Source organism: Enhydra lutris, unplaced genomic scaffold, assembly GCF_002288905.1.
Source record: "Enhydra lutris kenyoni isolate GAN:26980312 unplaced genomic scaffold, ASM228890v2 scaffoldscaffold9, whole genome shotgun sequence".
NCBI lineage: Eukaryota > Metazoa > Chordata > Mammalia > Carnivora > Mustelidae > Enhydra > Enhydra lutris.
The window spans coordinates 30,551,117-30,567,712 of record NW_019154093.1 but is presented as its reverse complement, the minus strand read 5'-3'; the positions used below and the strand labels follow the sequence as shown (position 1 = coordinate 30,567,712).

The 16,596-nt window shown below is 39.7% G+C and overlaps 1 protein-coding gene across 1 annotated transcript in view; it reads right to left on the bottom strand.

Annotated features, from left to right (window-relative positions):
* LOC111142889 (PATJ, crumbs cell polarity complex component) overlaps positions 1–16,596 on the bottom strand; it is a 372,385-nt gene that overhangs the window by 93,129 nt on the left and 262,660 nt on the right. The window contains exon 29 of the mRNA XM_022496281.1: positions 12,318–12,390. Coding sequence (XP_022351989.1) covers positions 12,318–12,390 — 73 coding nt within the window. The remainder of the gene's footprint in view (positions 1–12,317; positions 12,391–16,596) is intronic.

Sequence of the window (16,596 nt, the reverse complement as noted above, 5' to 3'; positions counted from 1 at the left end):
GACCCAGCTGGAACAGCATGCAACTCTTGATCTCAGAGTCATGAGTTTGAGCTCCCCACTGGTTGTAAAGATTACTAAAAACAAACAACCCCCCCCCAAACCAACCAACTGGAAAAAAAAAAAACAAAACCCACAAAACTAAGGGGAAAAAAAAAAAGCATGAATGTTAAATTGCTCAGCTCCAGGTTCAAATCTCAACCTGCAAATTAGAACTATATGACTTTCAGGAAGGTTCTAAGTCTGAACAGTTATTTTTAAAGCACAGATAAAAGTACCAGATTAAAAATACTACCCCAGGGTTGCCTGGGTGGCTCAGTAGGTTAAGGCCTCTGCCTTCAGCTCGGGTTGTGATCCCGGGGTCCTAGGATCGAGCCCCGAGTCGGGCTCTCTGCTTGGCGGGGAGCCTGCTTCCTTCTCTCTCTCTCTCTGTCTGCCTCTCTGCCTGCCTCTCTGCCTATTTGTGATCTCTGTCTGACAAATAAATAAATAAAATCTTAAAAAAAAAAAATAAAAATACTACCCCATAGGTTGCCTTAAAGATTAATAAATTAACATGCAAAATGTCTATTAGTGCAACACCAGGTGAATTAATTTGCTTCCAGCTTTTTGTTGAGACAGGTTCTTTATCTATCCCTTGTTCCATGGAGTCTTCAGAACAACCTCATATGAGTATGTACCAAAGTCATTCCAATTCATTCATGGGAAGAGGATACATTTTAAATGAACTTGTCTAGCCAGTGAGAGGTGAACCCAGGATTCAAAGCTAGGAAAGACTGACATCAAAGGTGCTGTTCTGGTTAACTATGCTCTAGGCCCTAAGTAAATGATGCTCTTGTTTTTTTCTTCTCTCTTTATTCCTTGTCAGCACTGAGTGTTGATAACTAATCTTATAGAAAACAGAATTCACAATCTTAAAAATAAATCATCACTATCAGACCACTAATTTTTAAACCTTTTTAGCATTGGTTAACCAGAAAATCTCATTAGGTAGAACAACCTCCTCTCAGTGAATTTTGGGTAATCAAGAAGTCACCATATGAAATAAATATGCTCAAGTTAAGAAACTAAGCTTGAGAATATATTGATTTTCAGCATTTTAGACAGCAGTAAGTTCTATGGAGAGAAAAATTCAGAAGAAACAAATTACACTTTTATTTTTAAAAAATATTTATTTGACACAGAGAGAGAGCACAAGCAGAGGGAGTGGCTGGCAGAGGGAGAAGGAGAAGCAGACTCCTCACTGAGCAGGGAGCCACAGGTGGGGCTTGATCCAAGGACTCTGGGATCATGACCTGAACGGAAGGCAGATGCTTAACCACCTGAGCCACCCAGGTGCCCCTCAATTACACTTTTAAAAACCAAGACTTATTCTATAAGGGCCTATTTAGCCAGAGAGATTCCATCCGGTTAAACAGTGATTTTGTTGTTTATGCAGTAAAACTTAAACTGTCCCCCGCCCACCCCCCACCCCGGGAACTTACTTAAAAGCAAGTTCCGGGGCGCCTGGGTGGCTCAGTGGGTTAAAGCCTCTGCTTTCGGCTCAGGTCATGATCCCAGGGTCCTGGGATCGAGCCCCGCATCGGGCTCTCTGCTCGGCAGGGAGCCTGCTTCCTCCTCTCTCCGCCTGCCTCTGCCTACTTGTGATCTCTGTCTGTCAAATGAAATGAATAAAATCTTTAAAAAAAAAAAGCAAGTTCCAGAAACCAGTCCCAGGTAACAAAGCCCAGATACAAGGGAAGGTCGGGCCAGGTGGAGATATCTAATCAGTGGGGCGCACATACTGTCTCCCTAGCTACCAAGGAGTGTGGGTCCTGCCTTTTGGGCGCCAATTCTGACCAAGGTGATAGGCTAGTTCAAATATCTACTAAGGTAAATTGTAATTCAATTGGCCACCCGTGTGTAACCTAGCATGACTATGCAGCTTTCTCTGTGTGCTGCAATCTCACTGGCCACCTGTGTGTGGCCAGGCTCAACCACATGGACTTTGCTCTATAAAAAAGTGAGTCTGTAAGGCAGGGAGGGGTGGCCTCTTTGTAAGAGACGGCCCCGGCTGGTCGGTTTGATTCTCGATGCTTGGTGTGAAATAAAGCTTTGCTTGACCTTCGCTTTGAATCAGTCTCGCACCTTTGATCACGGACCCATTATTGGGGGACCTTTCAATTCTATGGGAAACCTTTAATGCCCCCAAGTATTTCATGTGTCTGCTTCTCTAAGCTGTGGTGAGCCCCGAAGAAGCCCTGGGACAGGGGGCGGCTTATGTGTGGGGGGGCTATGCTATCTCACCAAGGCTTTGAGACATTCAGTGTTTGTAACTGCAGCACATTGAATTATAGAACAAATACAAAGGGGGTTCCTCTAATCCCAAATGAGAGGAGATTTTCACCAGGATGGTGGCCAGCTGATGTCATTCATCTAATTATGCACATGTCTTCTTGGGGGAAAGCAAAGCGCTTTGTAAATAAGTCAGAGGATTCTTTTACATTTCTCAGCAATGTGAGTACAGAAGTGAGGTTTTCTTGGTCTTTATAAAATGAATACTGAAGTCAAAAGAAACCAGGTGTTTGATGCTTCAGCTCTGAAAATGTAAGAAAACGTGGGCAAGACAGTCGAGATTACAAATGGGCTGTAGATCTTTTAAGATTTGGATAAAAACAAAAGAGAATATCCTTTATATCTGTACCTACAGAATTATCACACAAAGCCGAATCTCAAATGTCACTTACTCCATAAATCCTTTCCTTTTCCTTAGCTATAGATATCTCTTCTTCCTCTAACCTCACTTAACATTTTACCTGAACTTCCTACATCACTTATCATCTCCTTTGTATCCTAATTATGTATGTTCCCGATGAGGCTGAAAGATCTTTGAATCCAACATCTGTGGCTCATTCATTTCCTTTGTCTGATCCTTCTTGTATTCATCCTAGGTCTCTCTCATTTCAAAGTCAATGCTCTTTATAACTCTACCATGAACCCCGTCTAAAGCTTTTCCTCTGTTTTTAGTTACTGGGTTAGTTTGAGATGGTTCCATAGATGAGGGTTTGAAGTCAAAATCTAGATGGAAAGGAGTCAGGCAAAAAAGGAAGTTGGAATTGAGAGAGGTTAGCAATAAAAGCATGGGCTTTCCTAGGAGAGTGACTACTTAGCGAAGAGTTTTCATGCTTAAATGAGGCACAGAACGAAACAATGTGGGTTCTATTTGAGAAAAGAATGGCTCACATGTGTTACGCAACTTTTAAAATACCCCTCTGACCAGGAGCTTAGAAAATCAGGAATCAGTCAGGGATGGGAAGAGGAAAATAGGTCACCAAGCATGACTTCCAAAGCACAATTACATCACGGTGGTTTGAAGACCATCTGGCTGATGGATGGTGGCCCAGTGACACCCAAGATGATTCAGCTAATTTGGGTAGCTGGATGTTCCCTTCCTTTCTTGCTGATCCTCAAACCACCTGTCCAAAGCTGCCTGTGCCGCCAAGGCTGCTCAAGGGCTCAAGAACAATGACCTTATCCCGGGAAGACCACAGATAGTAGCTTCTGTGGTGAATTATGTTTTCAAGATGAATAAAAAGAAAAAGCAAGACACCTGAATGTATGCCTAACACAGCCTTTACACCAAAATAAATAAATAAATAAATAAATAAATAAATAAATAAAAATAAAGAAAAAAGATGATAAAAAAGGTTGTTCAATCCTCAGAGAAGTCCCTTCCAAACCTTCAGGAAGTTCTAAATTCCCTCCCCTGGGTTCCTCAAAATCTACATATAGTGATGATAGATTTTATTTTTATACTACTTAATTTTTTCATACCCTCTATTTACCTATAGTTTTCCTCAACTACACAGTGAGAACATGAGAACAGGAATTTATATTTTTATTTGAAAGTGGGTTATCAGGCGCCCCTGGGTGACTCAGTCAGTTAAGCATCAACTCTTGGTTTCGGCTCAGGTCATGATGTCAGGGTCCTGGGACTGAGCCTGGCATCAGTCTCTGTAATCAATGGGGAGTCTGCTTGTCCCTCTCCCTCTGTTCCTCCCCCCACTCACACTTGCTCTCTCTTAAAATAAATAAATAAATCTTAAAAAATGAAGAAAGCAAGTTATCAATAAATGCTAAATTAGTCAAGGATGTTCCTGCGGACTGGAAAAGCCACACTTCCGATCAGTTAAATGCTCTACAATGTTGTTCCCTATCCTCTTTCCTCATTTAACATGATGAACCAGAATATTAGTATATACAACTGTTTTCCTAAGCAAATTAAACAACAACAACAACAACAACAACAACAACAAAATAGCAACTATACCTCCTTGATACAATGGAAGTTTTTTATAAATAAAAAACTTATGGGGTGCCTGGGTGGCTCAGTGGGTTGAGGCCTCTGCCTTTGGCTCAGGTCATGATCCCAGGGTCCTGGGATCCAGCCCCACATTGGGCTCCCTGCTCAGCAGGAAGCCTGCTTCCCCTTCCTCTCTGCCTGCTTCTCTGCCTACTTGTCATCTCTGTCAAATTAAAAAAAAACAAAAAAATCTTAAAAAAAAAAAAACAAAAAAACTTATATTGGTCTTACCATCCCATTTCTCAAGCCCAATGCTCTCTCTTCCAAAAAAACCACAGGATGATTTATTCATCTCATTGCCAGTCTAAATTCACAAATATTTCTTTTTGCAGTCATGTTGACTGGATGTGACAAATCAAATTTTTTTATTCTACCCCCATCATAAGCATATTTTCCTAGGCTATTCTATTCCTAGAATTCTGGGAAGGCAGTGAACAATTACAGGTAAAATGAGAATTATGCTAATAGCATTCCCTGGGTAATCAACCTGTCCATTCTTTGGGAGGCCTGCGTAGTCTCACTTAGTATTCAAAAAAGAACAACTTCTGAGAAAAAGAAAAAATGAAGTTGCTTGCTTCTATAAAGATATTCTAAAAGATTCATCCTGCCTTGTTGAGGAAAGGCATAAGTACCTTGCAACCCAAGTATACTTGAGCTTTGAGCACCTCTTAAAAGACCAGAGCAGTGGCTTTCTAATTGGGTTTCCCTCTCAGAGACATCCTTGATGTTGCTATTAGACGACCTACCTCAAACAGAGCTCTGATCAGACTATTTCATTGTTCAAAATGCGTTCAACAACTCTAAGGGCTGAATACATGAAATTCAAACCTTCTGAGATTTAAATTCAAGTCTCTCTCATTTGACCTCAATTGATTTTTCAAACCTCATCTTGTATTACTGTACCCTTAGATTCTTCTCCCCATTCCACATCCCAGTTTTTCTTATTTCCATGTTTTTGTTTGTGCTATTCCCACATTCTTATCTAATCATATTCCTATTTTAAAATCCAATCGACCCAACAGAAATAGCTGTTCTCTTACCAGGAAATACTATTATCTTCTCTGAACTCCTCCTAAAGCTTTATCTCTTGGGACATTTATTTTAGTAATATACATCTCTTATTTTCTTTATAAGACTAGAAGTTCTTTGAGGCAAGAGACTATGTACATGATCTACAAAGTGGATATCTGATAAATACCATGATAAATTAAATCAGTAAGAAGTATTCAACATTGAATTGAAGCATCAAGGCTATAGTAGAAAAGCTTAAATATAGTTCACCCCACTTACTGGTTCAACAAATATTAAGCAAGTGCTATAGGCCAGACCCTAGGAACGCAGTGGTCAAGAAGACAGTAAGCCCAGCGAGAAGCCTACAATTTAGTGTGGCGCATATAGTCGTAGATTTTTTATTTTTAATGAAGCCTTTTATTTTTGGTCAAATATTTATTATTTTTAAATTAATATGTAATGTATTATTTCTTTCAGGGGTATAGGTCTGTGATTCATCAGTCTTATATAATACCCAGTATTCATTACAACACATACCCAATGTCCATCCCCCTGCCACCCCATCCCCCATTCCCCATCCTCCTCCCCTCCAGCAACCCTCAGTTTGTTTCCTATGATTAAGAGTCTCTCATGGTTTGTCTCCCTCTCTGGTTTTGTCTTGTTTCACTTTTTTTCCTCTCTTCCCATATGACCCTCTGCCTTGTTTCTTATATTCCACGTATCAGTGAGATCATATGATAATTGTTTCTCTATAGTCATACATTTTTAAAATAATCAGATAGTGAGAGAATTATAAGCAATATAGTCCTAGTTGAGAAACTTCTTTAGAAATGGGTCCCTCTTTTCTATAGGCCCAGGTGGCATCACACAAAGGACAATTTTTATTTTTTAAATGAACCAATAATGGTTCATTATTATTTAACTAATTATTTAACTATGAAGGAGAGTTAAGATTACTTAAGGGAATGATGTGGGATGAAGTTGATCATAATAATATCTCACATTTATTATATTTTATTATATTTTAAGTGCTAGGTGTTATTTTATTGTTTTTAAAAGATTTTATTTATTTATTTGGGGGAGAGAGAGAGAGAGAGGGAGCAGGAGCAGGGGGGAAGGACAAAGAGAGAGGGAGAATCAGATCTCCTGCTGAGCAGGAAGCCAGATGAGGGGCTCTGGGATCATGACCTGAGCCAAAGGTAGAGGCTTAAGTGACTGAGGCACTCAGGCGCCCCTATTTTATTCATTTTGAATCATAGAAAACTTGGAGGAGTCTTCCAAAAACAATTCTTCAAGGAACTATTGGTTGTGGATTAATAAAGAGGAAGTGGAAAGGCAACCCAGGTGTTAGAAACAACAGGAACAAAGACATAAGTATTGGAGAGACCAAGATGTGTGTGCGTCTGTTGCGGGAGTGGGGGCAGGGGTGCAAGGAAGGAATCAACAGATACATGGAGAGTGTCTAGTGCTTTATTATGCATTAATGAGAAAAGAAAGCTGATTAGTAGAGGTTGGGGAGGTAAATACAAAGCCTTAATTCTAACCTTGAAACAAAGATCTGCTAGGCAAGAGGTATAAAAGGTTTTGGAGCAAGAGCACACATACATTAATACAGTTAAGAAAATATATCCTGTGTTGCATGCAACTGTTGAAAACGGAAGATGCTGGAGGCCGGGAGTTTTGCTAGAGGGCTGTAATAATATAAGTATAATCACAACTAAAATGAGTTCTTACTGTGTGCCAAGAATAATGCTAAGCATTTTATAAACATGATTCAATTCTTCCACAAATCCATAGAAGTAATTATTACTATCAATCTTCCCTTTCCATGTGAGGACATGCAAGCTTGTGGACCTAAACTGGCTCAAGTTCACTCTGCCAGTAAATGGCAGAACAAAGATTAGGACTCAGATCTGCTCAACTTCCAAGCTTGTGTTCTTCATCACTGTACCATACAGCTGCCGCAGTAATACAATCACCAAGAATATAGCAACAGGAATGCTAATAATCCTTTATATACGTATATAGCTACACGGATTCTAAAATACTTTCACCTACATTTAGTGCTTGATCCTCATGACTGCCTGCTGACACAGCCAGGGGAGATTATGAACGTGGCTTTAAAGAAAAAGCAACGCTTTGAGAGGGTAACTATCTTAAAAAGGTCAGATGCCCAAGAGGTGATTGGTAGAGCTAAAACAAGAACCCACACCTTCAGACTTCTTATTCAATGTTCTGCCACCACTCTTGTTTGCTCTGCTGGCCCACAACTGCATGACATGATTTTGTTCTCTGCCATATCCCCAGTGTCCAAAACACTACCCGACACATAGTCAGGGCTCAATAAATATTTGCTCAATAAGGAAATGAATATGAGATCCCATTCGTATATAATATGGTTATTCAATGTGCTGAACCATTATCAGGCCCAACTTAATAATGCTATGGTTATATTTCATCTATTTGGTTATGATTTAAATGGGCTGGTGCTTTCAGCAATATGTCAGATATGAGTTATGCTTAAGTACTTACTAGAAACGGCTGAGGAGGGAAAAGGCCTTGTGAGAGCGTCACAGGCAAGTGGGAAGAGATAAGGAAGTGGATGCGAGCCCAGGGCATACCTCAGACTCCACATAGCACTCCGAGGAGGGGTATCACTCATCATTTGCGGGCAGTTGCTGGAGGCCAATAGTTCAGAGAAAAACTAAAAAACCCTCTTTATAATATAATTCAATTCACATATTCAATTATAATATAAAGTATTTATTTTTTTACTGGTGACTGAATAATTAGAACCCATTTCTGTGGTTAGCACAATTAAAAACATGAAAAAAAACCCAAATATTAAAACAGTAGCTAATATTGTATAATATACTTAAAAATTGAGTTAAATATACTGAAATACTTGAAGAAATTAACAGCTTACAGTTATTAAATGTACTTTCCGCTGTGAGCTGTACTAAATGTTTTATATATGTTACTTCCTTTGCTCTTTACAAGTCTATGATTGTTGGGTGGTGACACCCGTAGGTGCAGATGAAGAAGCTGATCCTAATAACATATCCACCTCTGGGCATGTGGGCATACTACTTAGCCTCTCTAGACCCCAGTCTCTTCTTCTGCAATGTGGGAATAATAATAATACTGTTTCTCAAAGGCCTGGATGTAAGTGGGACAGGAGACCACATTTGAAGGCCTCTAAGACAGTGTTCGACAGAGTAGACACAAGATTCAATCATCCCCTTAAAATTCAGTTCCAAGGGGATATTTTGATGGGTACATTCATAACTAACAATACAACAGAAAAAAGTTCTAAAACAATTCCTCTTATTCTCCCCACTCCCTCCAACGATTTATAGGACATTCTGTAAACACAAAAAGATGAAGAATTAAGTACTAGTGTTTACTGAGTAAATACCATGTGTCAGGCACAAAGATACATATGTTTTATTTAATCTTATCAACTCTATGAGGTGAAACTATTGTTACCCTTCTACAGATACGTAAAGCGATGACAGAAGAGGTAACGTATTGTCCAAGGCCCAGTGTCTATAGTTATGCTAGAATTTGAACAGAAACAGTATGGGTCTGGGGCCCCCCCTTTCTACCACCCTAACTGCCTACCCTAGGTCTCAACTAGAATGAATGTCCCAGTGCTGGCAAGCTTTGGCTAAATGGCTATTGGTGGGGAGTCAATACCTATCACCATAGCCTTTTCAGGTAGCGAGTGGTCAATCTAAGTGAAAATTCTGAACTTGTATAGCTTATGACTCAGCAATTGTACTTTGGGGGAAATCTTTGCTATAGAAATAAAAGCATTATTTGGTAACAATTCTCTCACACACACTCATCATCTTTATTTTGGTATTCTTATACTGGCAAGACATCAGAACATCATCTAAATATTTGTCAGCTGGAAAAAAAAAAAGGATAATCAGAGTGTATTAAAATATGGCCACTACATTAAGCAAAAAAACCCAAGTTTTTTTTTAAAAAAAATGAGTAGAATCTATTCCAGAAGGATGTATAACACGCATCTCAAATTTAACCTATCGAACACAGACCTCTTAATTTCTGCTTCCCTGCTGAAGAACAGCTATTCTCCAACAGACTGTAATAAATGGCACCGCTATCCATCTAATTGCTCAAGCCAAAAATCTAGATTTATTCATGCTCTATTTCTTCTCAGTTCCCATATTTAATCAATCAAGTCTGATTCAACACCCAGAACACCAAGAATCCACTCACTTTTCTTTGCCTCCAACACCAAACCGCAGTCTTCATCCACCTGCAAACAGGTCTCATGTGGGTCTCTACCTCTTAGCCTATTTCTTGTACCTTCCTGCAGTCCATTCTCTACCGAGTAGACTGTACACTGAATCACCTCATTCCCCTTCACTGGTTTCCTGGCACAAATAGGCTAAAACCCAAACTTCTCACTGACTCAAAGCTCCCGCCCCATTACCACCCTCCAGGCTCCAAGTATGCCTCTGGCCATATCCGTCCAACGCCCCAGCACATCCTCCCTTGAGAGTTATTTCTGTCCTCCCTACAAAGAAAGCTCTTCCCCTTTATTTCTGTGTCTGGCTTCTTACCATTTTCATCTTATTTACAGTTCACCTTGTCCAAGAGTGCTTCCCTAACACCAGATGAAGTGGTCACAAGCTACCTTCCCTATTTTAATTCCCTGCAAGGCACTGACCACTACTGATAATTCTCTTGGTGTATTTATTCACTAATTTCCTCATTAGAATGTAAGCTGAACCACAGCAAGGAGCATTCTTTTTTATTCATACCCGTGTCTCTCATCCCAAAGACTTCCTTATGCATAACACGCACTCCCTGCATGCTTGTTGAATGGAAAGGATGTATTGTATACAATTGAGTTTTTACTAGAAGAGGTATTATTCTCATGTATAGCTGTTTATTCTTGTGGTAGAAGAAAAGGAAGTATGGAAGTATGGAAGAAATATGGAAAAATACTAAAGAATAACTTCCTCAGGGAGGGGGGGAAAGGAAAATTAACTTTTTTCCCTAATAATTCTGCATGGCTTGGTTATTTACAATAAGGATGTATTTCTTTTTGGAATTAAAAATACTTCAATAAATAAAAATGTGAAGAGAGTGTAATATTCCCTCAGCTGAGGAGATACTTGATTATATAGCTATCTGATGTATGTCTAACTCTAGAAGCTGATCAACGTGATCGCAATCTTGTACTAGTAATTTCTCCATTAATAAAGTAATTATTTAAAGATATTGAGATCATAGATAATAGGTATTAAAGTGCTTTGAGGGGCGCCTAGGTGGCTCAGTGGGTTAAGCCGTTGCCTTCAGTTCAGGTCATGATCTCAGGGTCCTGGGATCGAGCCCCACATCAGGCTTTCTGCTCAGCAGGGAGCCTGCTTCCCTCTCTCTCTCTGCCTGCCTCTCTGCTTACTTGTGATCTCTGTCTGTCAAATAAATAAATAAAAAATCTTAAAAAAAATAAAGTGTTTTGAAACTATAGAGAAAGAGGTAATGATGGTTACCAGAGGGGAGGGAGATGGGGAGATGGATTAAATAGGTGATGGGGATTAAGGAGTACACGTGTCCTGATGAGCATTAGGTGATGTATGCATTTACTGAATCACTATATTGTACACCTGAAACTAATATCACACTGTAAGTTAACTAACTGAAATTTAAATAAAAGCTCAAAAAAATAAATAAAAACAAAAAGAGTTTTTTCTAATAAACTCTGAAATGCCCAACTTTAAGGAACTTCAAGGAAAGAAATATTCTTATGTTAAGTTTTAATGTGTTTAACATAATTTTATATTACTTTTTTTTTCTTTTCTTTTTTCTTTTCTTTTTTTTTTTTTTTTTTTGAGGAAGGGGTGGAGAGAGCAAGAGAGATAATCTTAAGCAGGCTCCACACTCAGCACGGAACCCAAGGCTGGGCTCAATCTCATGACCCTGAGATGAATTGAGCTGAAATCAAGAGATACCACCTAACACCAGTTAGAATGGTAAAAATTAACAAGACAGGAAACAAACGTTGGCAAGGATGTGAAGAAGGGGGAACCCTCTTACACTGTTGGTGGGAATGTAAGCTGGTGTAGCCACTCTGGAAAAGAATATGGAGGTTCTAAAAGATCTTAAGAATAGAGCTACCCTACACCCCAGCAATTACACTACTGAGTATTTATCTCAAAATACAGATGTAGTGAAAAGAAGGGGCACATACACCCCAATGTTCATCGCAGCAATATCCACAACACAGCCAGACTGTGGAAGGAGCTGGGATGCCCTTCAACAGAGGAATGGATCAAGAAGATGTGGTCCATATATACAATGGAATATTACTGAGCCATCAGAAAGAATGAATACCCACCATTTGCATCAACACAGATGGTACTAGAAGGGATTATGCTAAGTGAAGTAAGTCAAGCAGAGAAAGACAATTATCACATTGTTTCACTCATATGTGGAACATAAGGAATAGCACAGAGGACAAGGGAGGGAAAACTGAACGGGAAGAAATCAGAGAGGGAGATAAACCATGAGAGACTCTGGACCCTGGGAAACAAACTGAGAGTTACAGAAGAGAGGGAGGTGGGGTGGGGTAACCGGGTGATGGGTATTAAGGAGGGCACGTGTTGTGATGAGCACTGAGTGTTATATGTAACTAATGGATCACTGAACACTACATCAAAAACTAATGATGTACTTATACGTTAGCTAACTGAACTTTAAAAAAAAAAAGACGCTTAACCGACTGAGCCACTATTTTATATTACTAGATGCCCCTATTTTATATTACTTTATAATCCTAAAATACTTTCTAATTAGAGAAATTCCCTATTTAACAAATTCTATGAATTTGGAATACCAGATACTGAAAATCAAAACTGCTAGATTTGAAAAAAAAAGAATCCTGACAAATCCATCAAAGTCACTACATGGTAATTGGGAGCCATCTTACCTCAACAGAAGACGGGGAGCTTGATGGTACTGGAAAGGGAACAACAGCCATCTGATTGACTGCATCTTCATTTCTGTGGATGTGAAAATAGGCAGAATCAGTACACAGCAAATGCTAAGTTTCTGGTTCAAATAACAACCATTTCCTCTGCTCAAAATGTATACAAAGCACCTTAGAATAATAATATGCACAAATATATACTGGTTTTAAGCTTGCAAAGCTACTAAGCACACCAAGGGATATACTGGCCCAGGAACACCGGGAAATGGTTTCTAGTGACAGAGAATGATGATGCTAGGGGTGAGCTAGATCCTGCTAAGTAAGTCGGGTGCTGCTGGGGATCATTTTGGAAAGACATCAACTCTCTCAGCACTGCGGAGTATAAATTTTTCAAATGGCCGTGTTTAACCTCTCGGCCCATTAATGTCTAGAGCATTTTGTTCTTTGAACTGGAAAGGTTCCCGGCCTCCTCACTTGGCTTCTAACTTTGTTTTGCCAAGTGAAGGATGATGCCAAATGAAGGGATGCGTACAAAAGGCACTCCATGGGTGGACACTGTGAGGTGTGATGGATGGGGAGAGCCGAGATCCAAACAGATAATGCTTTGTGGGTTAATTCGAAGCCTCCTCATCATAATGGAAGCAGAGGTGGTGGGAGATAACATTCATCACCAGGGCCAGAGGCACAGAACAATTCCTAGAATACCAGCTCTAATTATTTGGACCTATTTCCATGACATTACCACCAGCAAATGATAAGCAGTGGTTCTATGGGAGATCTAACCTTTACTCTTCATTCATGACGCAAAACCAATATAATTATCTTAAGATTTATGGGACGTTTGACTTTAGGTTTCACAGTATAAACCATGGGAGATCACAAAAATGCTTCTTCCTGGTATGCAAAGACCAAAGACTCCTCACAGATCTCTTCCCATATGACCATATTCATATTCAGGATAGCCACTCCCTGATTTGGAAGGGCACTCAAAATCCATCCCCATTTTATTTTTTACTTCTCACCCACTGGAAAAAATCCATTGGTCTATGTCATTCTTGCTTTGCTGCTTTAATTCTATCACTGCCTTTACCTGAAATGTCTGTCTTTATTATAATCCACCCATCCTTCTCCTCCGGTTTGAGTTCAACAGCCTCAAGCAGGTGAATTACTCCCTTAAGTAAAAAGACCATCTATATTTTATTGATGTCTTCCAAATTCACGTAGTTAGCCCAGGTCTTTTTCTGAGCTTAATATCTGATCTCTAACTCCTACTTTATATCTCCACTGGATGTCTCTTACAAGTATCTCAAATAAAATAGATCTCTTATTACCACTCAGTCACTGGAACGTTCCATAATCAATCCTCCTCATTTGAGTAAATGTTAACAGTGTTCACAGAGTTATTCAACCAGGAACCAAAGAGGCACTCTTGAAACCTCTAATCCCTCAACTGTATATCCAATCAAGAAGTCTTGTTGATTCTACCTTCAAAACGTATCTTGAGTTTTTCCACTTATTTCCATCCTATCCTAGGGCAAGCTATTATCATTTCTTTCTTCCTTTTCTCTCTTCCTTTTTTTTTAGTAGACTCCATGCCCAGTGTGAAGCCCAACATGGGGCTTGAACTCATGACCCTGATATCAAGACCTGAGCTGAGGCTGACAGTTGGACATCCAACCAACTGATTCACCCTGGTGCCCCTAGCTATGACCATTTCTCACCAGAGTTAATATAAGAGCACTGTATTTAGTCTCCCTACTTATATAGTCTTTATCCTTTCTCCAACCTATTCTTCACCCAGCAGAGTTATTATGGCTTTAAATCTGATTATATTTCTACATAAATCTGATTATCTTTCTATCCCCTGCTTAAAATCCTCCTATGGCTTCTTATTACCCTTAGGATCAAGTCCACAATTTTGGGGGAGGCTATAAGGCCTTGAGCGGTCTGCCCCAGCCCCCATCTCTGGCTTCCTCTTGTTCTCTCTTCTCCTGACTCACTTTGCTCCAGTCCAGCTACTTGAGATTTCTTTCCATTTCTCACCTGAGCTAAACTCCATCCACCTCAGGGCACTTTCTAGCCCTATCCTCTTCTGTTCTGCATGTCTGTTGCTCAAATCCTTTGTCTGATTTGTGCTCTTATTTCTTCTTCATAGCTGACCACAAACATCGTTTCCTGAAGCAAGCCTTCCAGGAGCTCCATTGTATGTGCATAGCACCCTATACAAAGGTTGCAGTTCTGTGTCTTTCATAATTTACCTAACTGATCTGTATGAACACGTGCTTCCAATCTGCCTTCCCCTAGATGGTAAACACTCCAAGGACAGGAGGCTTGTCTTTCCTATTCTCTCTCATATTATCTAGGGCAAACAGTGCCTGGCAAATGGTCTATCCTAACAGAGTTGTTAAATGAACTGGACTGCAAGAATTCAATTGAACTGTGTGAATTCTAGGCTGATGTAAATTCTTTGTGGAATGAAGCAGAGTATAAATAAAGGCATGAAGTCTAGGTACCATTTCTTATTCTAACCTTCTGAGAGTCTTGGATTATCTCGCGTATGAGCCAAACCAAAGCAAAAAGGGGGTAAAACTAAAACCGAAAAGTGACAGTGCATGAAGAATGTATGTTTTTTTCTGACACTATTACAGATGCCTTGAGCATGCACTAATTATATTATGAGATGGCTACTGTTTTTCAGGGAGTACAATCCATTCCTTAGCAGTTTGCTCATATAGGAAGAAGTAATCAGTTACCTTTGGATAAGTAACAGCATTTTCAAAGTGGAAATTCCCTTTTGCATTCATTTTCCTTCATTGAATAACACAATAGAACTCAGCTTTAGCTAAGAGCTGAAAGCCAAGGGGACCTGTCTGCTCCAGATTCAGAGCTCATGGGGCTGAGTATATTTGGCAGTAATTAAGCAGATGGCTTTTCATACTTCTTTCGAAGGTTACTAGCATTAAAAATATGGCTGCACATAAATTCTTAGTGAGAAGTCATGATTACCTGGACCAAGTTACTTCACATCAGCCAAGTTATCCCTTCATAATTTAATGGTTTTCTCTAAATTAGTATGACTTTAATGGCCTTTAAATTCCACATTAATTTTTTTTTTAAACTCACAAAATAGAAAACCTACAATTACTCTCAATAGAGAGAAGGAAACTGCTTTAAGAAGTTACATTTCATAATCCTTTATAATCCACTTACTAGGGAGTGTTCACACACCTCCACAGCAAGCAAGGAAAGATCTGACAATTTTAAAGAGAAGTGAGTAGCAAGAGGGAAGCCAAAGGAGAGAAGGCATTTAGACTTCAAACAAGCAGTTAACCTGAATGACTTCTGGGGACCCTCCCAACCCTCCTCTCCTATGATTCTCATAAGGAATAAAATCTGTTTGCTTCATAACTTTCCTTTCCTTTCTAGGATAATTAATGTAAGTTTCTTAGGCCCAGGTGCCCCATACAGGACACAATCAGAAATTGTAATTGCTTGTTGGTATTTTATAATTATCTTTAACAGCTGTTGAGAGAGGTAATGGGATGCCACCATGGGTAAGGGAATAGTTTTCCAGAGTACAGAACCCTGCATGTATATATTCCTGTATCATTGTATTTGCTATGCTCTATTAAAATCATCTGTGCTCTTCTTTCTCCTTCTCCAAGCCCAGGGATGGGATCTTATCTCTGCATCCCCCTAGCCTGCAACAGAGTACCTGATAGAGAGTACTGTTGAATAAAAGTGATCTTAACAAGGTAAGAAAAAGATATGGAAGCAGAACTATCAAAACTATGCCCTGAGTTTCTCAAGCTATTTCAATGAATTAATGACAGTATACTGCCTTCAGCCAGGCAGCTATGAGTATCTGCCACCTTAACGGACATTTCCTGGGGGTCTGCACAGGTCACAGTGATTCCCTGAAGGAACCAGAGTAGCAATGTCTATTGTGTAACATTGATGGTCTGCCTCAACCGCAGTGGATGTAGGGGGCAAACACCTGTCTTAGTTTGGGCCAATCAGATTCTTTCCCAGGGACTCAAAATGTAGAGCAGACACAAAGATCTCGAGTGTAATAGCTGGATAATACCAATGGAAATGCTCAAGGCTAAAGAGGGGGTTTAGACGTCCCTTCTGAGGATGACTCAGCAGTCATCCTGGCTCCTTTTCTTCAGCCTTAGCTGTATGGCTCCTTAAGAGTCCCTGAGACATCCCTGTATTCTTACAATGCATTCTCCTTTTAATTTAAGCTGGCTAGGATTTACTTTAATTCACTGAAACT